Source organism: Triticum urartu, chromosome 7 (assembly GCF_003073215.2).
Source record: "Triticum urartu cultivar G1812 chromosome 7, Tu2.1, whole genome shotgun sequence".
NCBI lineage: Eukaryota > Viridiplantae > Streptophyta > Magnoliopsida > Poales > Poaceae > Triticum > Triticum urartu.
Window position 1 is genome coordinate 645,197,285 of NC_053028.1, and position 25,645 is coordinate 645,222,929.

General features: G+C 41.8%; 1 protein-coding gene across 6 annotated transcripts; it reads right to left on the bottom strand.

Moving 5' to 3' along the window:
* Positions 1-1,500: 1,500 nt before the first annotated feature.
* On the bottom strand, positions 1,501-16,893 carry LOC125521007 (disease resistance protein RGA5-like). 6 transcript variants are annotated; one of them, XM_048686053.1, is made up of 22 exons: positions 16,728-16,888; positions 15,816-16,630; positions 13,035-15,104; positions 12,222-12,695; positions 12,044-12,125; positions 11,892-11,969; positions 11,742-11,801; positions 11,561-11,665; positions 10,979-11,089; positions 9,442-9,483; positions 9,218-9,313; positions 8,960-9,147; positions 7,857-8,155; positions 7,651-7,772; positions 7,493-7,535; positions 7,298-7,389; positions 4,272-4,320; positions 3,865-3,935; positions 3,644-3,763; positions 3,112-3,200; positions 2,824-2,869; positions 1,501-2,545 (listed from the first exon to the last, which is right to left on the bottom strand). In XM_048686053.1, exons 2-22 carry the CDS (start codon positions 16,619-16,621, stop codon positions 2,498-2,500), a joined length of 5,091 nt encoding a protein of 1,696 aa, XP_048542010.1. In that variant the 5' UTR covers positions 16,622-16,630; positions 16,728-16,888; the 3' UTR covers positions 1,501-2,497. The 6 variants fall into 6 exon arrangements, with proteins under 6 accessions (XP_048542010.1, XP_048542008.1, XP_048542006.1 ...); XM_048686051.1 differs by having other exon boundaries at positions 9,209-9,313; XM_048686049.1 differs by having other exon boundaries at positions 1,501-2,869; positions 9,209-9,313; positions 16,747-16,893.
* Positions 16,894-25,645: the final 8,752 nt, after the last annotated feature.

A 25,645-nucleotide genomic window follows, 5' to 3' on the forward strand; every position in this document is an offset into this window, starting at 1 on the left:
TCTTGCTCATGTCTTTTGGATCCATTGGGATGGAAATGCACGGATAAAACAAGATAACCGTCATCCAGAAGCGGAGTTTAACCAAAAACAACATCATGCTCATATCTTCAACACAAAAATCATTACATGTCGGTACCACTCCTTCAAATTGTGCGCTGCTCCAATGGACACTAGGGGTGTGTTTGGTTGAGGAACCAAGTGGAATGGAATGTAATGGTTACATTCCACTGGAATGAAACGGTTATGTTCTTGTGTTTGGTAGAGATAACGAGATGGAATGGAATGGTTCCGTCTTGGTGTTTGGTTGAGCAGATAAAATATTAGAATGCCAAGATCTCTGCCCGCATCATCTCTCAAAAGGATCTCACCTTTTCATATCTCATTTGATTATCTTCCATGAGCACGATTCTCCTCGGCCCCATCTCTTGCCTCAACTGGTTCTTGTCAAGAAACCTAAACCTACCCATGTCGTCCTTGTGCTTCTCATTCTCTTTTGTCTCTTTGCCACATCGTCATATTCTGTTGTTGCTTCTTCTCCGCCAACTCTAACTTTTTTTGCATAGCTTGAGCCGACATCTCCTTTGCATTAGGCGAATTCATCAATCTTGTCTTTCATTGCCACAACCTTTCCATCTCTTTTGAGCTTCTTCTTTGCCCTCTTCCTCCCATCGGGCCGCCCCTTGATAGACTCCAAAGAAGCATTCCTAGTTTCCTTTTATCTTCATCGTCACTTTCAAGATTTAGAGAGGAAGAGGTGCTTGACCTCGCTCTCTTCTATGAAGCCTCATCATTCCTCTTCCTCCACTTCCCATTGTTTTGGAGAAATGCCCAACAATGACCTCTTGACTTTGGTTTTTGCTTGTATCTCTCTTGAGTGAACTTGTCCTACAACATATACAACCAGAAGGTGGTTTCATGAGCAAATATGATTGAAAAATATTCTAAACATGCAGTGCACAAAGATGACAAAAGCACTCACATATTCATCAACTATGGCACCACTAGGAGGCGTGTTCTTCACTTGCTCCAAGTAACCAACCCACCGATTGCAACACTCAAGGATCACACTCCAACGGTTTGTGAGTGACTTGAGTGACTGCATTTTGATGGTAGTGTTCCTTGACCTTGATGCGCTTATAATATTTTGCACCAGATTGACCATCCCCGGTGACCACATCATGCGATTTGACCAAGGATTGTTTCGAACTTGAGCACAACTTGGTTGCACTTATTTCATTTCTCAAAGAATCCAAAAAAAACCCCAAAACAAACAGCAAACTTGTGAAGAAACATAGTACACATTCATATAAGACACCTCTAGTATTTTGCAGGACTAAAGTCAAGAAAAAGGAAATAATAAAGGAAAATCAAATAGGGAAAAAAGACAGAAAAAAGAGAGTAGAACATAGGGGTAACATGTTTTTTCATAAGCTCTTATCATGTTTCTATGCAAGATAATCTTTTCTTGGAAACAAAATCATCTTGAACTGACCATCAGCATTTGCAAATAAGTAATATCACCGATTGCGAATAAGTAATACATCGTCACCAAACACAATGTAGTGCAACTGTCGTAAATACATGTGACACCAGCGTCAGAGTAGAGGTTTGTCTTGTCTTCACATGAAATCCATTACCATCAATCTTGTTAGAGGGTTTCACCGCCGTCATGTCTGAATTGTAGTCACCAGGGGAGCACCATCGCCTCTTGTCATTATACACTTCAACCAAGCATTGACCTCTGGACGATGTCTATGACTTGAGAAACGTCCCTCAGCCTCGGTTCACATGAACGGCGTCATCTTCCGAAGGATGTAGACGTAGATAGTCCAGTGACTCCTATCCACCATGATCTGCATCCTGGGAAGCATTCAGGAAACCACATTGTCCATGCTTCTAAATTCTCCCAGCCTGGTATCCAGCGGCAGTGGGGTCCTGAGTTTGCTCAACAGATGTTTCGGGAAAACATCACACTCTCGGTCTACTCCGAACTTCTTCCGCTCCACAGCGCTCCTAATCTGGTGCCCCGAGATATCACTTCTTAGGAGGGGGCATTCTCAGACCCTAGCCGCTGCTTACCGGCAAAGTGTCGAACATGGTCAGAAGAAGCGTTCAATTCTTCAGTTATCCAATGGCCCATATCGCTCCAGGCAAAACCCTGTCGCTCATCCAGATACTATTTACCATTGAGCAATTGTCTACTTACTTTACCGCCTATTACATCTTTCACCTGTGACGCCTATAAGAGGCTGGACTGTAGCCGATCCCATGTTTATTCATCTCAGTGCTATTTTAGTATGTAATGTACATACAACACATACACTCTTGGTCTATACAAAGAGGATATAAAAATTCCTCCCCAATTGAGCAATTTTCCTGAATTCTCATGCTCCGATTGTTTGATCTACAGCTTAGGGTCTGACACCGCGGGGGAATACGCCACGACTTCTTTTCTACCGGAAAAACAGTACAGCGTCCCACCGCACTCTACTCTACTCTACATGAAGAAGATCCCCCTTTTCCTTCCTTTACGCTTCTCAAGAGCCTGCAGAAAACACAGGCGCGCGCACACACACATCTTCCTTTTCAGTCCCACATTTCCATCATGTACCACAAAACAGCAAACACGAGCTTAGTACTCCAAACTACTCCCTCCATTAAACTTTGTACTAAATCAACGACACTTATTTTGGGATAGAGAAAATATACATAGATAAATCCTGTGAAAACATGTTCTAGTGACCCTGACTCGGCATAGCAGACACAAATTAAAGCACGTGACGAGACAAAATGCCTCACTAAAAAAAGAGAGAATGCCCGAACCTTCATTCTGTACAGCCTCAGTATTAGAACGATGGCATCTCGTGATCTGCAAAACAATTCAGAGACCCTTCGTTTAGTACCTACAAGCTCGACACGGTTTCAACGTCTTGGGCTCTTGATTCGTTATTCTTCAAAAAACACCACAAAGACAGAGACAATAACAACGACAACTGACCGACACTGGTATTCTTCCGATGCCAAGGTTTCGTGTTCATCACACGATGTGCAGCTAGCTACTACATGTGACTCAATGGACTGCAATGCAAATATGCTAGAAATTTAACTCACGGGGAACTTTTTGCAGGCTTGAGATTGTACTCAGCACCCTTAGCAGACTGGATTGAAAATTCAGTGGGACGCCCATATGGAATATTGATCTGTAAACATAGTACGAGATTATAGCTGTCACCTGTAAACTGATACATGCTGAACAAGCGATGCAATGGAAAATTCGGTCCATTGTTTGAGATTTTTTTTTTACAAAATCCATAGAAGCAAAAGTAGCAAACAAACTACTGCCCTGATCACAACAGGAATTACATTTACTGTTGCGGCCTGCAGAATTCAACCCGTCATTTTATAAGATTTGCAAAAGCTATTAAATGTCCAGAATTGAATTATACCATCAGGAAAGTAAAATTTATGAAAATATGCTAACATAAACTCCATGCAGCCAACTAATACTTAGTTATTTACAAGGATACTGATAACGACATTTCAAAATATTTTATCACAGGTATCACAATTTTTTTAGACTACGAGGAGTATAATAGCAGCAAGGACAGAGTAATGTTAAGGAAAATGATTTTCAGAACCATACAGTCGTAGCTTGCTGGAATTTCTCTGTCATAACAACACCACGCTGTCCATTACACTTAATGCTGTAACCTTCCCTGTTTATTGCCAATAAGGCAGGATCCCACATATTTATAAATTTAACCTGCAAAATTAACTTTTCAATGGTTATATGAAATAGAAAAGGTGCAGCAAGAATGCTTTGAGCCTTTGGCAGGCCACTAGAGAGAAGTATAGACCACATACAGGTAGCAGAACTTCATAAGACACATGCCCAATTGAAAGAATTTTCTCGATGAGCTCCTTCATTTCAGGATCTGCACAGATAAGAATCCTCTGTTGTTGTACTTAACAGCCAGCACAGAACTAGCATTATTTTATAAACCCTTAGGGGAGGGGGGATGGATAGTGATGAGCTGTGCCCGACCGCCCCGCTTCATATTTAAAATTAGAGAAATTACTTCTAATTGAGTGGTAGTGGAGTTAGTTTAATTTGTATTGACATATCACTTTTGTGGGCCTATGTGGGACGCTGCGCTGCACCCCTACTCCCCTAGGGACGGACCTCAGGTACTTAATCAATTCAAACACAAAAGGCATGCAAAAGTTTATGCTATCCACCAAAGATAAAAAAATCTTCTCAACAAACTCACCGCAAGTAATTTTTCTCTGCTCATTAGCATAAACCTTCACGATCTCCCCCTACAAAATGAAAAAAAGCAAATGCTTTAGATAAAGTAAAATAATTTTGTCCTCATCGAGGCAACAGGAGATAAGGGGGTATTTTGAGTTTAGTGGTCACGACACAATGCTGGGCTTTTTTTTGTGTGTGGGGGGGGGGGGGGGGTATGATGGTCGCCTCTTAGTCCTATATTAGGAGAAGACCAGAGGGAGACGGGGTTGTACGACGACCTTATAGCAAAGGCAGTGTACACCGATAAGGTTACCACATTGATGTTTCTTAAATAGGTTTGGTCGCCTCGACAGAGCGCGTCTTAGTCCTATATTAGGAGAAGACCCGAGGGAGACTTGATCGACGACTTAAGTATGGGACTTCCCAATATCGCCTCCAAACTTCGCTTCCTCAACGACGGTCTGAGTCGCCCTGGAATCCTTGGATCCAAGACTAGAGCTCCCCGACCGGGTCTTGAAGCTCTAGCCCTCTCCCCTTGAGTTGATTCAAGTGAGAGTGAATGAGGGCACATTGACCATAGGGACCTATTTATAGGCTAGTGTTCCTTGAGACATGACCAGCCTAGCCATGTGGTGGTAGGTGGGAGGAAGTATTAGTATTCGTTTAGGAGTCCTTATTAGTCTATGTTTACTTTCCTTGCACCTCAAGTCTTGTGTAACATATATATGCCCCTTGGGCCTTCAATAGAGATAAGTTGCTTTCATAACATTGAGTTCAAGTCCCGACTTTCACAATTTGTCAAAAAAAATCTGTTGCCCCCCTTTGTCCATGTATAAGCCTCTTGAGCCATACCTCTGAGTCTATTCACGTGTTGATTTTCCGTGTCACACTTGAGCGTGTGTTGAAGTGTATGTGGATTGCCTAACCCTTTTCATCAGTTCATACTTTTGGTTGTGTTGGCCAGTGCTGAAGGTTAACATGGTATCAGAGCAGGGGACTCTTGCTCAGTTCTCTTGTCCTGGAGCTCATGCTCAGAATGGTGTGGCCGAGTGCAAGCATCGTCACCTTCTTGAGATGGCTCGTGTGTTGATGCCTCCTCTCTTCCGCCTCACTTTTGGGCTGAGGCTGTCTCCAATGCCACCTATCTCATCAACCTTTAGCCATCTGCCGCTCTATAGGGTGACGTTTCTTTTGAACGCCTCTTTGATTGTTCTCCTGATTATTTAGCGCTTCGTTTGTTTGATTGTGTTTGCTATGTCCTTCTTGCCCCTTGTGAACACACCAAACTGGCCGCTCAGTCTGTTGAGTGTGTCTTCTTAGGCTATAGCGATGAACATAAGGGCTATTGTTGTTGGGATCCTGTTAGTCGTCGAATGCGTTTTTCTCAGGATGTGACTTTGATGAGTTTTGTCCCCTCTACCCGCGTCCATCTTCCTTGACCTTTTCCGTGGAGGATCTATCTTTCCTCACTTTTTCTGACACCCCTATCACTCCTGTTGAGCCCTTGTTCGCTCGTCCTACTACCCCTACTTCTCCGGCGGTTGCAGATCCGCCGCCGCCATCTCCCATGGTTTCCTCATGTCGCTTGTAACAGGGTTCTACACCTTCATCACCGGTGTCTTCTCCGTCACCTTTGCGTATCCCGGTAATTCCTCCTCGTGTTCTTCCATCTTTTCCTCAGTATTATACTCGTCGTCCGCGTGTTGTGGATGCGTCTACTGATGTGCCATCTTCCTCGTCTCAGCCCACTTATGGTTTGCGTCCTCATTCGCTTCCGCTCATTGATCACCTTGGTTTTCCAAGCACCGGAGCTGTTGTCCTTGAGCCGACTTCTTATCGTGATGCTGTTGTTCATCCTGAATGACAGTTTGTGATGGCAGAGGAGATTTCTGCTCTTGAGTGAGTGCACCGGCACGTGGGATTTTGTTCTCTTCTCCTCATGTTCGTCCCATCACTTGTAAGTGGATCTACAAGGTTAAGACCCGCTATGATGGTTCCCTTGAGCATTAAAAAGCTCGTCTTGTGGCTCGTGGCTTTCAGCAGGAGCATGGTTGCAATTATGATGAGACTTTTGCTCCCATGGCCCATATGGCCACTGCTCGCACATTTGTCGTGGCCTCTGTTCGCCGCTGGTCTGTGTCTCAGCTTGATGTTAAGAATGTCTTTCTTAATGGTGAGCTGCGTGAGGAGGTTTACATGTAGCCACCACCTGGGTATTTTGTTCCCGACGGCATGGTTTATCATTTTGTCGCTCTTTATATGGCCTTAAGCAAGCCCCTCGCGCCTGGTTTGAGTGTTTTGCCTCTGTGCTGACTGCCGCTGGTTTTCTAGCGAGTGCTCATGATCCGGTGTTGTTTGTCCACCTTTCTGCTCGAGGTTGGACTCTTCTTCTATATGTTGATGACATGATCATCACTGGCGCTGACCCTGAGTATGGATTTTTATCTCTCCAAACTCATTGATCCACCATGAGTTTGAAGAGGGGTGTTAGAGTATTTTATATATAGCCATGTAGCCCTTTGTGTTTATGCCATTGTATAAGGGGTTTTCTGCATACTTCCTGCACCTGTACATGTATATATACTGGCCTATGGCCCCAAGAAATACAAGTTGCATAATTCCTAACAGTCTCACCATCTTGAGCTTCTTTCACTTGGGCCTTCATGGTGACATCTTTATATCTATTCTCCTCTTTTGACTGGCTGACCATGGCTAGGTGCTTGGACTTTTGTTGACTTGAATTGTGTTTGATAGTTTGGCATGTAGAAAAAGGTGAGACTGCCGGGTAAGATTTACTATTCCCACAACAAACATTATGAGTGCTCTACTGAAAGTTAGCATGATCAACGCATTTATAGTTTTCAAACAAACAACCATGCCTAGGCGCCTTATTCATGGATACAGAGATAAATCCTAACCAAATGCATACAGTATATTATTCCCAACCTATAGAATCTGCTCTGTAAACAAAACCAAACAAAGCTATCGGTTCGAATGTACAAAAAATACAAAGTTCCAGTTAAGAATGGTCAGACAGAGGATTACCTTTCTTTTTCGGTCATCTAGAGGCTGGACCTCTATGGCTAGTAAAGAGTCCAGATCATCAGCAGTAACTAAATATGTGGGTTGCTTTGCACCTACATCAGGCAATGGCAATGTTAATTTTAATTCCCTCATGGTACGCCAAATAAAATGACATAAAAATAAAATAAAAGTCTTCTAGCAGCATGTAGAAAATACCTTCTATGTAGTTTACCGATCCATCTTCCAAATGGCGTACCCACTGTGTGCACATTTTTTTTTGCAAACATTTAAGTTGTAGTGGACTAGGAAGAAATTAAAATGACAGGAGTTTGATAGAACATCAGAACGTGTTGAATCATAACTACAAATCGCACCTCAAAATAACAACTTGTGGTCCCATTGCTGGAATACCCACTTGCTTGAAGTTCACTTCCAGGAAAAGCTTCACCTGTGATTCTTAGCCCATCTATGGCTGGTAGTGGGTCATCCTCTGCAGCTGCATATTCATGAAAAATGGTGTTTACCATCAGAACTGAAGAAATAAGGAGAAGGAAATTGCATAAATCAAAATATCCAACACCTTCAAAGAAAGAAGAACTAGGCTCCTCAAGGACAGTAGGAAGATAAGGGTAAGACAGGTTCCCACCCTCAAGGCCAGATACCAAATTAGGTGGGCCTTGAGGACTCCACTCCGCAGGAGGTTCCCGTGAAGTTTGGGTTTCAGCTCCTTCTAGATTTTTTGTTACATCACCCCCAACAGGGGCCTTGAATGATGGGTTTTGATCCTTGGATTCAAAGTTAAATCGTACAGCACGGGATCGTCCAGCACGAGAATCACGCTCAGTTTCTTTTGCTACACCATACTTGGTAAATTGGTTGCTGCATAAACAAGAGAAGACAGACCCAATAAGACAACCAAGTTTGTCTATCCGTATAATCGAAATTGTTCACTAACAAAATCATTTTGCTAAAAGTTCCCTGCACAAGTTAAACTGTACAAAAAAACACCATAAATTGAAAAGAATGGCATGCCTTACGTTGGTGCATTGCAGCCATGGCTAAACTGGTGTTTCAAGGATATAAAGTTCTCCATTATTTGCAAATAGATGAGCTTAAGCAATAATGCAGATACTCTGCTTTCACTTCTTCAGTTGTCAATGCTTGAGAGGACCATATGTAATTTCAGGTAAACATGATAATTTTTAAAGAAAAATAGGAGCATCACTCCCTGTTTCATTGCATCAAAGTAGAGAAATACTTTTTGATAGTACTAAATCTTTTTACGAGTGCTGCCAAGCCCTAGCGATCCATCAATGTTGTGAGAAGGCGAATGTTCTATGCAAAGGCTAGCGTTTAAGAAGGATGTTGTGAAATGTAAACCTTGATAAAATATACTCAAGGAAATTATTTGCCTGAGCATTCAACAACCAATTTGCTTAATACTGTTATTCATCGTGAGTTGTTCAAGAGGCACACTTTCTTCTCAGTATGATTTCTACCGTATCTTCAGGTCCACTTACAAGAAAGTGTGTGGTAAGATGAGCCATTGACATAGGTGGTAAGATTGGATTGAGGAAGCAAAGATAGTGGATGGAAGGTATACGTGTGACACAATTGATGTGAACCACTCAAATATGTATGTCCCCGTTGCAACACACAATTAGCTAGTACTACAATAATAACCTTCTTGGAGGAGAGGTCCTTCCAACATTGTCGTGCTCAGTGTCTGTCAGAGCAGCCTTGGTTGGGAGGATCTGACGGTTCTCATTTGCCAATAAACCCCTATCCCGTCTAGCTCGAACGGGATAAGAAATTGGACGCTGTACATGAGGATATGCTTGCTGGGGCACAATGTCAAGGTCGGTTTGGCTCTGGAAATGTAGGAAGTTAGAGTAAGCAGAGAATAAAGGACAAAATAGGATAGCGTCGTACAGAAGCAACCAATGCATTTCCAGGAGGATGAGAAGGTGTCTGTGCCGTAATATTTGAAGATTCAGCACGCCGAGCAATCTGGTACTGTAATTCCTTCTGTTTCTCCTGCATCATCCAAGTTGCACAAAAGGCAAATTCAAAGTTCAGTGAGAAAGTACCAGCACTAAGCTGTGAAGCATAACAAGGGCTACTTTATCAGGAATGAACTCCAACCTAAGCTCAATGTGACTCACCTCAGTAATAGCGAGTTTCTCTTGCAAATGCGTAAACAAAACCTACAAAAAAATGTAGTCTCAATATAGAATTATACAATATAGGCTCAGCTTCAACGAAGCAAGGAATAAAAGGAGCTATAGAAATTGTTTTCGTAAGTTAAGCTACTTATGTTTCTTTCCAATGATGTTCTAATAAAATGACACAATGACCAAAAATACATAAATATTATTGTACGACAATAAACAAAGGAAAACATAAAGGAAAAGCGGTCTGGTTGAAGCAGCTCTAAACCAAGTCATAAACCTCCATACTAAAATCATAGGTGTTTGTGGTCTGCTAAATCACTTATATGTGATATCCAAAAAGCCCCATCACATCACATAGAATCCCCTTCGAGAAGGTAGTTTATCTCCTTAGTAAACCTCAAATATCACAAGAGACTTCCTAGTCCACATTGTAAAAGTTTATTTGGTAAAAACTTGTAGCTTAGTCCAAACAAGCATGAAAAGTTGTACATATGGAATCGGCTGCCAACCTTACCCTTCCCTGTTCCTTCTCCAAAGTGTTGTGGTTCAAGGGAAATGTCTAGCAGCCGAGAATCTCGGATGCTGTCTCTAATTCTCAGTGCCCAAAATGGCGGAGCAGAGTGTGCCTTGGGAAGAAGGATGACAAAAATAAACGAGATCTCTGCTGCTGCTTGTAAAGCTTGGCAGTTTTCAAAAGAAAGATACAGATGAGTCTTTGAGGGGGAAAATGCAATGGGCAACAATGATTCTGAGCTTGCCTGTGATGATTTCAGCCTCATTTTGGAGGCAGGCAGGAGTGCTTCGTTAAGGAGTATTAGTGGTATTAATATTGGTCTAGGTCTCCATATGTAGTCATATTAGTCTAGATTTCCTTGCTTGTACTCCAAGTCTCTTGTAATATATATTTGCTCCTTGGGCTATGCAATACAGATAAGTTGCTCCTCTAATGTGAAATCAGAGCCAAGATGCCTCAAGTTCAAGACCTGGCCAACGCAGTACTAAATAAAATATTTGCACCCTACGTCGACCCCATGTTCTAAGCCCTAGAGCAGCATAAACGTTTTTTTTGTGTTGGGGGGGGGGGGGGGGGGGGGGGGGGGGGGGTAATTGAAATAATTGTCTGCCTCTCTTCAGTATGGACTTTTGAATGGATTGGCTAGAGCATGAATTCAATATTTCAACGCAACCCCTCACGTCTACGCTGCTCCAGGCCTTAGACGTGGGATCAATGTAGGCTGCAACTTTTTTTATTTAATGGTGTAGACCGGGTCTTGAACTTGAGACCTCTTGGCTCTGATATACCATATTAAATTCATGTTCCAAAGAGTTCATTCAAGAGTCCAAACTAAAGGAGAGAGGCGGCAATGTATTTCAACATGCTTCATGTACAGCCAAATTGCTCTTTTGCATATTCGGACTTTTCCTATTCTTCTGTGTTTTGTTTGTTTGGCCTTGCCTCGTATTTGTTTTTCACTTACTGAAAAGGCAGAACACATGCTACCTACCGTAACAAAAAGGCTGTACATACCTTCAGATTGCTAACAATTGATTGAGCATCCGGAATAGAAGGCTGCAGGTTATGTGCTGACAGAAGAGGCGTCAAAGAAAGTACAAAATTTGATCTGCTTCGACGTGCTGCCTATGTAGTACCAAAGGTTAAATTCAGTGTTACGTCATGAAACTAGATAAAAAAACAGCGCAAGAAGATAAGGAAACACATTGAACCGTATACAATAAGCTTCTAGAAGAAATAACAAAGGTCCTGTTTGTTTGTCTTATGCTCCTGCTTTTGCAGCCTTTTCACTTTGGCTTAAAAGCCAAAAAAGCTCCTATAGGGGCTTTTGGCTTATGAATCAATATTGTTATATGATGGTATTAAAGCACCCTATTTCTTTTGAATTGGCAACTTCTCCTATCTCCGGTGGAGCAGAAAGGAAATTCACTCTCGTAAATATTTCAGTTCACATAAGAATTAGAGTTCTATTCCAAACAAAATTCACTCAAATAGCTCCAAGTGTACAAAGGTTAAATCAATCACATCAGTTCACCATCGAAAATGTTAGTTAGCTATCTGAATTTTAACAGAAAGTATAACAATGAAGAAAGTTACCTGTAGTGAGTATGCCAGATGGAGATTTTCCTCAATAATGTCTTGTCTGTAAGACAAAGCTTTTGATGCGGCATCAAGGGAATCTTGTTGGTGCTGATCAAATTCCTGAAAAAAGTGTGTTATAGAATAGTCTGGTGTACACCGAGATAGTAATTTAACCTGATAGGATAAAGATACTTGCCCTTCGCATATATGCAATACGTTTTTCCAAAACAAGCTTCTCATTAAGTATGTGGGATTCCTATCAAGAAACGTAGGATATCAGATCATATACCAAAAACAGAGGAAGTGAAAGGAAAAAAAGGTAACGATTATTTGAATGCATAACCACCTTCACTGAATAGTCAACAAGATGCATTCTTAAACTAGCAATTTGTTCTTCATGTTCTTTAACCTTAGCAAGAATATCCTGTGGAAGGAACTATCTTCATCAGGACATTAGATCACATATGTGCCAGATAGGCCAAACCAAATTTTATATACCTGCTTCAAGATGATGTTTGAGCTCATCTTCATGCCTTCTCCAGCTAAGTTGAGCCCAGAAGCATGCTCTTCTTCGTGGTGCCTGAAAGGAAAGGATCATTTTTTTTATGACAGTTCTTCAGGAAAAAGATTCACACAATGATGGGAAATTTTAAGTGGCGTTAAGCCATAGAGATACCTTGCTGATGAGGGAGAACGCGATGAGGGAGAAGAGACCTGAGATTGCACAACAGTCTCAGCAGCAATTTGCTCCCCAGGCTGGCTGCTATCCAGGCACTCTTGTTCCATGGAGTCCAGCAACATCTGCTCTTCACGTTCAATGCTTTGCAAATTTGATGATGAAGGAGTGGTACTGAACAATTTTGCGTCCTCTGTCTTATTCCCAACCGAAGCACTTGAATGAGAGCTTTGCTGTTGGTTTTTCCTTTGTACATAATTTAGCGGGGTCTGTAGTTTTTGCTGCTCTTTCTTGTTTTCAGTTCGGTCAGTGCCACCCTTGGTGGTTGTGTAGCTTTGCCCCATTTTGGTGGCCTTTCTTCTAATGCAAAAGAAGTGTGTTCTGACGCGCTTTTGAGGGAAAAAAGCGCTTGAACAAGAGGTTCTGTAGGCCTTGATATCGTGGTCCAGATCCAGCCCAGCGGAAGAAGTTTTACTGATGATAGCAAATTTATTTATTGTTAGAGCAGTACGAGAGAAGAGAAACTTGATTCCCTTTGATCCATATTAATTGTTGCTGATTTAGTACTACTAAATCAGCGACAACTAATATGAATCGGAGGGAGTAATATATTGTGTTAAGCTATGATTTGGCGCGACTTTATTTGCAATGTATTACAGTGCAGGAAAATGGCCAATAAATATTTGCTATAGCACTCAGATTTTCGGGTGGTAATCTCTTTATTTGAAAGATAATGGTAATACCGGAGGAGTAGAAATGAATGAAAAGGGCCAGGTTGCGAAGAATTGCTGCTAGAGTCAGGAAGATTCATACCCTCTCTTAGCATGTTTGATCGCATCTTCGGCTTTCTCTAGACCCCCATGCGTTTCATCTGATGAACCTCTTCCTCGCCTCAAATACTGTTTCTCTGAAGGACAGAATACTTTCTCAACTGGATCCACCCATTGTATGCTAGATCTAGAGGACATTGGATGCTTGCTAATGGCTTCCTTGAATGCTGATTCAGCAGCCCCTCTGTCAGATTCAGTAACTACCCCAATTTGTCCAGTGACATCCTGGAGGTTTAAAAGGTGCTCGATTCCGGCAAGCATATTGCTGTACTTCTCCCTGATATCAGTATTGAAAGCTAGCTTGATCCTCCGAAGATTGGGCATTGCTCCTGCCATGAAAGCCAGACAAAGTACGCCACACCTAAACTCGAAATACTTGAGAACTGGGAGTGCCCCTTCGTTGAAGATGATTCCTCCCTCAGGGGCTGTCTGGACCCACAATGAGAGGACTGCGAGGGAGGGTAATCCTGTGAGGATATCAATATCATTCGTCAGCAGTTCTTTAACAGCAACTTTCACAATGCGGATTTTGCGGAGTTGTCCAATCCACTTGGGAAGTCTGGAAAAGATGCATATGGGCGGCAACAGCTCAAGCCTCTCAAGGAAGACTGGAGCAGAGGACATGCTGCTCGAGCCATCAACGAGAACAACCATGCCTGCAGTACCAGGAGCCAGAGTGACAGATTTGAGGTTACAGAGTTTCCCAAGTGAAGAGGCCAGAGCTATCAGATTTCTCTTCAAATGTTCACTAGATGGTAATCTAGAATATGTGAAATGTAGATCCCGCAGGTTTGTCAGCTCGCCAAGGCTCCATAAATTGTCTTCAGAGTTATTACCAAGGTCAAAATACTTTAGTGTACGTAGAGATCTTATATGGCCAATCCCGTCAGGTAGATTTGTTCCACCTCGAAGACAGAGATGCAACAAGCTCGGAAGGCGAACAATGTCTGGTGGAATGGCGCATACTCTTGAATTTATTTCCAGTGTTTCCAAATGTTTCATAGCTTCAATCTGATCTGGTAACTTCACAATGGCACTACATGTGACATGCAAATATCTCAGTCGAAACAGTTCACTAATTCTTGTAAGGTCCAAACTCATATTTCCAAGATCGACCCAAAGACGAAGGTTTAGAACTCGAAGAAACTTAAACACCATCAATGAAGGCATGCAGTTAAACAGTCCAAAAAAGAAGAGTGATCGAACTTGTGATAATCTGGTACTAGCTGGTGTAGTTGCATATGTTGCACTGCCAAAGTGGAGCGACAATCGGCGAACTTTATCAGGAAGTAGCATTGCTGTTTGAGAATAATCCACTACAGTGATGAAGTTCTCTTCAATAGACTTGTATGTAATAAAATCAAGAACCATATGATGGACTGAATAAGACAATAGATCATAACTGTAGTTGATATCCATAACTTGGATCAGGCCCATACTGACAAGCTCATCAAAATAGCTTATTGCAACTTCCTCCATGTCTTTCCCTAACTGTGCACATATAAGATCCTCAGCTAGCCATTGCTTCACCAAATCATCCTTCAAGAATATGTAGCCCTCTGGACATGTACTAAGATAAAGCAGACATGTCTTCAAATAATGTGGAAGACTATCAAACCTAATGTTCAATAATTGTTCCATAAACCTTTCCATGGTAGGATGTGCCTGCAGCCGCATATTTGAACCAAGAGAACTCTGCACAAAGCCCAGTTGATCTAGTTTCTCAGGTCGGCTTGCTAAAAGGCTGGCTACCATGATAATTGCTAGCGGCAAACCACCACATTTTCTCAAAATATGAGGTAAAACGTGATCGAAATGTTGAGGACTTTGATTTTCTGAGAGAATTCTTTGGAGCAATAATTTTTGTGAGTCATTGTCGCTTAGAAATTCCATCTGAAAAATATGGACAGGGTGAAAACTGCAGCATGCCTGAGCTACTTCCATAATTTCTGTCGTAGCTACTATTCTACTGCATGAACTACCCTCTGGAAAAGCACGACTAAGAACATCCCACACTGATGTAGCCCACAAGTCATCAATTACAATGAAGTACCTGGCAAATAATTTATGCATAATAAAAATGATTTGTCAGCCAAAATGAAAATACAACATAAAACGGAATTTAAGTTTATTAGATCATTAGTTTCTTTGGGATACAAAGGAATTCAGGGAGTTACAGTAGAGAATGCACAACCACCGCGATTTCAATATGGTGACAGCAAACTTGCTTGATAGAACGACTTTTCATGAACCACAATTTTGATGGCACCCATTAAGAAGTATATTAACCCAAGGTACGATTGCCCATGAATAGCTCTAGGAGGACAAGTTAAGCTGAAGTCCAAACAAACAGGGCTCAACTTGGAAAGAAAGCAAAGCTATGAACCAGGTATTCGCTTGTTTTGCTTCTGACGTAACAAGGGAAGCAGAGCTTAGCTATGAAGAAGTCGGGTGTGTGCTCATTGTGTTATGCATCTTCCATTTTGAGCCAATAAAATTCACCCTTTGCCAAAAAGAAACGCTTATTTCTAAGCCCTTGCAGCAGCTGTAAGCCTAAAGCCTCTCTCAAATTACCAAAGTGGGTGTAGTGAATTGAAATAGTCAAAATCAATTTTTCTCTATGGATTTACATTCTGAAGAAGTAATTCCACGAACGTCGCGGCACTAAAAGTGCAATTTAATTGGACGATGTTTCTCATACTGTAAATTCCTGAATAGATGAAGTGAATCTGCCAATAAATGAAGCAGATATATGGACTCTGACCTCTTATCTTGTAGATGTTCTTTGAGATCACGGATGAGGTGGTGCATGTCGGCAGGGTCTGGCAGTTGGTGCGGACGAACTTGTGAGAGTATACTGCTGATGATGCCCCTCATATTGGGCTTTTGTGCTGTCCGCGCAAAGGCGACACACTCGAACTGTCCCTGGAGCTTACCCAACAATTTCAGGGCAAGCGTGGTTTTACCGATCCCTGCAACACCGACGATTGCTACCACCTTGAGCTGCTCCTGTCCATCAGTCAGAGACCGGTGGAGCTCACCCACAGGGCCTTCCATGCCTACATGATCACCAGGCTCCGCGCACACAGTGCGGCCAGTAGCAGGAGAGTATTCAGGACCGGAGGCACAATCATCGAACTGGTACCTCCAGTACCTCTCGCTCGCCTCCTGCGCTCGGGTCCTGAACTCTAGGACCCTGCTGTTGATCCATGGGAGCCACCTCCGCCTCCTCGGAAGGCGATTGATCTTCAGCCGGGCGACACTGGCATTACGCCGAGCAGGTCGCCTGCGGGTCTCCGCGGCGTTGACGAATCGGTCGGCGCAGTCCTCCACGTCGTAGGACAGCTCGCGCACCTCCTTCATCCAGCACCCCGCCGCTACGGGAGGGTCCTGCGCGTTCGAGAGGCTCAGCAGGAGGCTCTGCAGCTCGTGGAGATCGGCGGCCAGGTGCCCGATCCCATCCATCGCAGCCCCCCGCAGAGCCCAGTGCCCGGTCGCCAGGAGCTCGTCGAGCTTCCGTGAGAGGGAGCCCATGGCGCCCAGCGACGAACTAACTGGGCTCAGCTCCATTCGCGCCCTCTTGCCAAAACCAAAACAAAGAGCGAGCATTACTTCATGGAAACAGATGCAGAGTATTTAGTAAGAGAGGGAATTCTATCCACCCAAGAGGGAATACAGGGTGGGACGGGAGCTACATCAGCGGCGAAAACTCCCGGCGCCGCCGGGCGGTGGCGGTGGCGCTCGAGCGCAACCTCCGCCGGCGCTCACCATCGACGGGGGAACACGGGAGAGCAAACCAGCAAAATGGAGCGAGCCAGGCTATTCGGCCAATCATAATTAGCTCCACCTATGATGGTCCAGATATTAAAAAAGACTAGCCAATGTCATGTCATCTACAGCCCATTTTATAATCAATATGTATAATAGTAGATTAAAAAAATGTACTACTTTTTTATTATTAGTCAATGTATACGTGCAATGCATGTTAATTTGGAAATATATTAAGGCCTTCTTTAATTTAAAGGATTTTTCATAAGAAAAACGCAGGAATTCTCATTTCATAGGATTTACTACTGTAGCGATGTTTGATTTGTAGGAACAAGTATGGAGGAATACTGTTGCAATCCAGAGAAACACTGTTGGTTTCCTGTGATTTCGCATGAAGTAAAACATTGAGTCAGACCTCTTTTTTACACAAAGACCGAGTCAAGAGGGATAAAGTTGCATACCAGCGCATGGTTTCTGTACTAAATAATGCATTCCTTTAATTTCAGTTCCTGCATTTCAAACGTTCCATTTGTTTCATATTCCTATACTTTTCACTGTTTTTCAATTCTCTGTTTTACAACTGCAACCCTATAGATTTCCTGTATTCTTTCTATTCCAGTGTTTTTGCAATCCTGTGAATCAAAGAGGCCCTAAGTGCATGCAGATATTAAGTAGGATATTTTTGCGTGTTATTATGTGATTAGCACTATATTTGGCATGAAATTAACTGCACGCTAAACGTGTTGAGCGCTCAACATTGAAGCAATCTAAATCGTTGGATTGACATGATTTGATGGCCGAGATTAATTGGATCTGCCTCTTTGGTCTTTTTTATATTGGTATAGATATAGATGTGGCTCACCTTTCATTCTTACAAAGTGCCTAGGAGCATGTGATAAAGCTGGCTCTTCACGAAGAGCCCGCTTACCTTTCCTCTCCTCTTTTCTTTCCTCCAACTAAACAGAAATATACTAGTTTATTCTTTATAACCCGCTGACTCAGTTTTATTGTACTTGCTCTAACCATAACAACAAATGAAGAGCATGGTAAATTGAACGTTCCTCATGACAATTTATATTGTCAGAGGATGACAAATTTCTTTAACAAGTACCGTAGCAGAGAACGTCAGTCAGCACAATAACATTTCCCTAATTTTGTAATTTTACTATATATAATTGTACTTGGATATTTTGTAATTGTGTAGCTTTACTATGCTATTCTGTAATTTTAATATACAACTATACATAGATATCATTTAGCAACATCCTACTCAAACCACTCTATAGCAAGGCTATGACCAGCTATTTAAAGCTTTGCTCCTACAGCTAATGGAGTAACTTAGCTAATACCATAACACACAAATTTTCTTATTTGAAAAATAGTTAATGATTAGAGAAATGTTTGTGGTGACACAATATGTCATTGTAATATAACGCACTCCAAGATAAAATGAGCCTACATCTGAATAAATGAAATCTTGTGATACCACACATATACTACTATCCATTATGAAGGTAATAAGATAGACTAATATATAGCAGCCAATAAAGCGAGATGATAGTGACAAATAACTAGCAAAGTGAGATGCTAACTTAGACTAATTGACAAATATATAGCAGCCAATAAAGCGAGATGCTAGTGACAATAACTAGCAAAGCGAGATGCTAACGTAGACTAATTGACAATTATATAGCAGCCATTGAAGCGGGATGCTAATGACAAATAACTAGCAAACATACACATACGGTCTAACGTAAGATGCTAAACGTAAACTAACTGACAAATATAGATTTATTATTTAAGGAGAGATGTGAGGTTTGGCATATAGTGACATGCAACTGTACGTACCTTGGGGTGCGAGATGCGAACTTTCTACATTTCAACATCACAAAGACGGTATCACAACGCAGGGGTCTCTCAGCACGCCAGTTCCCGACCTGGTGGGTTGGGTTATGGACCTCTAGGTCGGTTTCGTCCTATGCCACGTTGGTCGGTCCATGGTGCGTTATACGAAGACTCCGGAAGACTTGATGTACAAGCCGAAGATACCGGAGTCGTGGAGAACTCTACCTTCACCGACGTAGCCGACTAGGATTTTTAACCCTAGGACCCCCAGTATGCTATATAAGCAGGGGGTTGTTGGGGAACGTAGCATGCAATTTTAAAAAAGATTCCTACGATCACGCAAGATCTATCTAGGAGATGCATAGCAACGAAACGGGGAGAGTGTGTCCACGTACCCTCGTAGACCGAAAGTGGAAGAATTAGGTTAACGCGGTTGATGTAGTCGAACGTCTTCATGATCCAATCGATCCAAGTACCGAACGTACGGCACCTCCGTGTTCAGCACACGTTCAGCTCGATGATGTCCCTCGAGCTCTTGATCCAGTAGAGGGTCGAGGGAGAGTTCCGACAGCACGATGGCGTGGTGACGGTGATGGTGATGTGATCCCTGCAGGGCTTCGCCTAAGCACTACGACAATATGACCGGAGGAGTAAACTATGGAGGGGGGCACCGCACACGGCTAAGAGAAATCTTGGTGTGCCTTTGGGGTGCCCCCCGCCCCCGTATATAAAGGGGGAGGAGGAGGTGGCCGGCCCAAGGGGGGGCGCGCCAAGGGGGAGTCCTACTTGGACTCTTAGTCCAAGTAGGATTCGGCCCCCTCCTTCCAATCAACGGAAAGGGGAAGGGGAAAGGAGGGAGAGGGAGAAGGAAAGGGCCCCCCACCCCTTGTCCAATTTGGATTGGGCTTGGGGGGGCGCCACCTCCTATGGCAGCCTCCCTCTCTCCACTATGGCCCAAAAGGGCCATTAAATTTCCCGGGGGGGGGGGGGGGGGGTCCGGTAGCCTCCCAGTACTCCGAAAAATCCCCGAACCTTATCGGAACCATTCCGGTGTCCGTATATAACCTTCCAATATATCAATATTTACCTCTCGACCATTTCAAGACTCCTCGTCATGTCCGTGATCTCATCTGGGACTCCGAACAAACTTCGGTCACCAAAACACATAACTCATAATACAAATCATCATCGAACGTTAAGCGTGCGGACCCTACGGGTTCGAGAACTATGTTGACATGACCGAGACACATCTCTGGTCAACAACCAATAGCGGAACCTGGATGCTCATATTGGCTCCTACATATTCTACAAAGATCTTTATCGGTCAAACCACATAACAACATACATTCCCTTTGTTATCGGTATGTTACTTGCCCGAGATTTGATCGTCGGTATCATCATACCTAGTTCAATCTCCTTACCAGCAAGTCTCTTTACTCGTTCCGTAATGCATCATCCCACAAATAACTCATTAGTCACATTGCTTGCAAGGCTTATAGTGATGTGCATTACCGAGAGGGCCCAGAGATACCTCTCCGATACTCGGAGTGACAAATCCTAATCTCGATCTATGCCAACTCAACAAACACCATCGGAGACACCTGTAGAGAATCTTTATAATCACCCAGTTACATTGTGACGTTTGATAGCACACAAAGTGTTCCTCCAATATTCGGGAGCTGCATAATCTCATAGTCAGAGGAATATGTACAAGTCATGAAGAAAGCAATAGCAATAAAACTAAATGATCATAATGCTAAGCTAACGGATGGGTCTTGTCCATCACATCATTCTCTAATGATGTGATCCTGTTGATCAAATGACAACACATCTATGGTCAGGAAACTTAACCATCTTTGATTAACGAGCTAGTCAAGTAGAGGCATACTAGGGACACTCTGTATGTTTATGTATTCACACATGTACTAAGTTTCCGGTTAATACACTTCTAGCATGAATGATAAACATTTATCATGATATAAGGAAATATAAATAACAACTTTATTATTGCCTCTAGGGCATATTTCGTTCAGTCTCTGATACGTCTCCAACGTATCTATAATTTTTGATTGCTCCATACTATATTATCTACTGTTTTGGACTATATTGGGCTTTATTTTCCACTTTTATATTATTTTTGGGACTAACCTATTAACTGGAGGCCCAGCCCAGAATTGCTGTTTTTTGCCTATTTCAGTGTTTCGAAGAAACAGAATATCAAACAGAGTCCAAATAGAAAAATCATTTTTGGAACGTGATTTTCTTCTCGGATAAGACCCAGGAGACTTGGACCCTACTCCAAGAAGTACCGGAGGTGGTCACGAGGGTAGGGGGCGCGCCCCCCCTACAGGGCGCGCTCCCTGCCTCGTGGGCCCCTCGGTGCTCCACCGACGTACTCCTTCCTCCTATATATACCCACGTACCCCCAAACGATCAGAAGAGGAGCCAAAAACCTAATTCCACCGCCGCAACTTTCTGTATCCACGAGATCCCATCTTGGGGCCTGTTCCGAAGCTCCGCCGGAGAGGGTCGTCATCACGGAGGGCTTCTACATCATCATAGCCCCTCCGATGAAGTGTGAGTAGTTTACCTCAGACCTTCGGGTCCATAGTTAGTAGCTAGATGGCTTCTTCTCTCTTTTTGGATCTCAATACAATGTTCTCCCCCTCTCTTGTGGAGATCTATTCGATGTAATCTTCTTCTTTTGCGGTGTGTTTGTTGAGACCGATGAATTGTGGGTTTATGATCAAGTCTATCTATGAACAATATTTGAATCTTCTCTGAATTCTTTTATGTATGATTAGTTATCTTTGCAAGTCTCTTCGAATTATCTGTTTGGTTTGGCCAACTAGATTGGTAGTTCTTGCCATGGGAGAAGTGCTTAGCTTTGGGTTCGATCTTGCGGTATTCTTTCCCAGTGACAGAAGGGGCAGCAAGACACGTATTGTATCGTTGCCATCGAGGATAACAAGATGGGGTTTATTTCATATTGCATGAATTTATCTCTCTACATCATGTCATCTTGCTTAAAGCGTTACTCAGTTTTTAACTTAATACTCTAGATGCATGCTGGATAGCGGTCGATGAGTGGAGTAATAGTAGTAGATGCAGAATCGTTTCGATCTACTTGTCACAGACGTGATGCCTATATACATGATCATGCCTAGATATTCTCATAACTATGCTCAATTATGTCAATTGCTCAACAGTAATTTGTTCACCCACCATAGAAAACTTATGCTCTCGAGAGAAGCCACTAGTGAAACCTATGGCCCCCGGGTCTATTCTCATCATATCAGTCTCCATCACTTTAATCTTGTTTTGTTTTTACTTTGCCTTTTACTTTTCACTTTGCATCTTTATATCAAAAATACCAAAAATATTATCTATCGGATCTCACTTCCGTAAGTGACCGTGGAGGGATTGACAACCCCTAATCGCGTTGGTTGCGTTGAGCTCTTTGTGTTGTGTAGGTACGAGGGACTTGCGCGTGGCCTCCTACTGGATTGATACCTTGGATCTCAAAAACTGAGGGAAATACTTACGCTACTCTGCTGCATCATCCCTTCCTCTTCAGGGAAAACCAACGCAAGCTCAAGACGTAGCAAGAAGAATTTCTGGCGCCGTTGCCGGGGAGTCTACACAAAAAGTCAACATACCAAGTACCCATCACAATCCCTATCTCCCGCATTACATTATTTGCCATTTGCCTCTCGTTTTCCTCTCCCCCCAATTCACCCTTGCCATTTTATTCGCCCTCTCTCTCCCTATCCTCCCTCTCTATTTTCCTCTTTTTGCCCATTTGCTTTTGTTTGCTCGTGTGTTGGATTGCTTGTTTGTCGCGATGGCTCAAGATACTACCAAATTGTGTGACTTCACCAATACCAACAATAATGATTTTCTTAGCACTCTGATTGCCCCTCTTGCTAATACTGAATCTTGTGAAATCAATACTGCTTTGTTGAATCTTGTTATGAAAGATCAATTCGCCGGCCTTCCTAGTGAAGATGCCGCTACTCATCTGAATAGCTTCATTGATTTATGTGATATGAAAAATAAAAAAGATGTTGATAATGATGTCGTTAAATTGAAGCTATTTCCTTTTTCCCTTAGAGATCGTGCTAAAGCTTGGTTTTCGTCTTTGCCTAAAAATAGTATTGATTCTTGGAACAAGTGCAAAGATGCTTTTATCTCTAAGTATTTTCCTCCCGCTAAGATCATCTCTCTTAGAAACGATATTATGAATTTTAAGCAACTTGATCATGAACATGTTGCACAAGCTTGGGAGAGAATGAAATTAATGATACGTAATTGCCCTAATCATGGTTTAAATTTGTGGATGATTTTACAAAATTTGTATGCCGGATTGAATTTTGCTTCTAGAAATCTTTTAGATTCGGCCGCGGGAGGCACTTTTATGGAAATCACTTTAGGATATGCTACTAAACTCCTAGATAATATTATGGTTAATTATTCTCAATGGCATACTGAAAGATTTTCTAATAAAAAAGTGCATGCGATAGAAGAAATCAATGTTTTGAGTGGAAAGATGGATGAACTTATGAAATTACTTGCTACTAAGAGTGTTTCTTCTGATCCTAATGATATGCCTTTGTCTACCTTGATTGAGAATAACAATGAATCTATGGATGTGAATTTTGTTGGTAGGAATAATTTTGGTAACAACGCTTATAGAGGGAATTTTAATCCTAGGCCTTATCCTAGTAATCCTTCTAATAATTATGGGAATTCCTACAACAACTCTTATGGAAATTATAATAAGATGCCCTCTGATTTTGAATCTAATATTAAAGAATTTATTTCTTCGCAAAAGAATTTTAATGCTATGATTGAAGAAAAATTGCTTAAGATTGATGATTTGGCTAGGAACGTTGATAGAATTGCTCTTGATGTTGATGCTTTGAAACTTAGATCTATTCCACCTAAGCATGATATTAATGAGTCTCTAAAAGCCATGAGAATTTCAATTGATGAGTGTAAAGAAAGAACCGCTAGGATGCGTGCTTCCAAAGATGCCTTTATTAAAGCGTGTTCTTCTAATTCTTATGAAAATCAAGATGAAGATCTAAAAGTTATTGATGTGTCCCCTATCAAATCTTTGTTTTGCAATATGAATCTTGATGAAACTGAATATGATCTTCCTTTACCTAGAAGGCGTTCCAAAAATTCGGAGTATTTAGATCTTTGTGATGAAATTGACGAAAGTGGGATTGAAAGAAATAAAAATTTAGATGTTGCTAAACCCACTATATTGGATTTAAAGGAATTTAATTATGAAAGTTGCTCTTTGATTGATTGTATTTCTTTGTTGCAATCTGTGCTAAATTCTCCGCATGCTTATGGTCAAAAGAAAGCCTTCACCGAACATATTGTTGATGCCTTGATGCAATCTTATGAAGAAAAACTTGAGTTGAAAGTCTCTATCCCTAGAAAACTCCATGATGAGTGGGAACCAACTATCAAAATTAAAATTAAAGATCATGAGTTTTATGCTTTGTGTGATTTGGGTGCTAGTGTCTCCACTATCCCCAAAACTTTGTGTGATTTGCTAGATTTCCGCGATCTTGATGATTGCTCTCTAAACTTGCATCTTGCGAATTCCACTATTAAGAAACCTATGGGAAGAATTAATGATGTTCTTATTGTTGCAAATAGGAATTATGTGCCCGTAGATTTCATTGTTCTTGATATAGATTGCAATCCTTCTTGCCCTATTATTCTTGGTAGACCTTTCCTTAGAACGGTTGGTGCGATTATTGATATGAAGGAAGGGAATATTAGATTCCAATTTCCATTAAAAAAGGGCATGGAACACTTTCCAAGAAAGAAAATAAAATTTCCATATGAAACCATCATGAGAGCCACTTATGGATTGCCTTCCAAAGATGGCAATACCTAGATCTATCCTCGCTTTTATGCCTAGCTAGGGGCGTTAAACAATAGCGCTTGTTGGGAGGCAACCCAATTTTATTTTTTGTTTTTTTTGTTTTTCTTCTGTTAGGGAATAAATAACCCATCTACCCTCTGTTTGGATGTGGTTTTTTGTTTTAATTAGTGTTTGTGCCAAGCTAGACCTATTGGATCTTCTTGGATGATAGTTATTTGATCTTGCTGTAATTTCCAGAAACTTTGCGTTCAGTGCCCGAATTACTAAAAATCATAAGAACGTGATAAAATACTGATTCCAATTGATGCTAATCAATAAACAAATTATCTAGGTCTTCTAATTTTGGTAGATTTTTTTGAGTTCCAGAAGTTTGCGTTAGTTACAGATTACTACAGACTGTTCTGTTTTTGACAGATTCTGTTTTTCGTGTGTTGTTTGCTTATTTTGATGAATCTATGGTTAGTAAAATAGTTTATAATCCATAGAGAAGTTGGAATATAGTAGGTTTAACACCAAAATAAATAAATAATGAGTTCATTACAGTACCTTTAAGTGGTTTTATGTTTTCTTTCTCTAACGGAGCTCACGAGATTTCTATTGAGTTTTGTGTTGTGAAGTTTTCAAGTTTTGGGTGAGTTCTTTTGATGGATTATGGAACAAGGAGTGGCAAGAGCCTAAGTTTGGGGATGCCCATGGCACCCCCAAGATAATCCAAGGACACCAAAAAGTCAAAGCTTGGGGATGCCCCGGAAGGCATCCCCTCTTTCGTCCACTTCCATCGGTAATTTACTTGGAGCTATATTTTTATTCACCAACATGATATGTGTTTTGCTTGGAGCGTCTTGTATTATTTGTGTCTTTGTTTGTTAGTATGCTACAATCATCCTTGCTGTACACACCTTTTGAGAGAGCCATACTTGAATTGAAATTTGATAGAATACTCTATGTGCTTCACTTAAATCTTTTGAGCTATGTAGTTTTGCTCTATGCACTTCACTTATATCTTTTGAGCGTTATAATTTTGCTCTATGTGCTTCACTTAGATCTTTTAGAGCATGGTGGTGGTTTGTTTT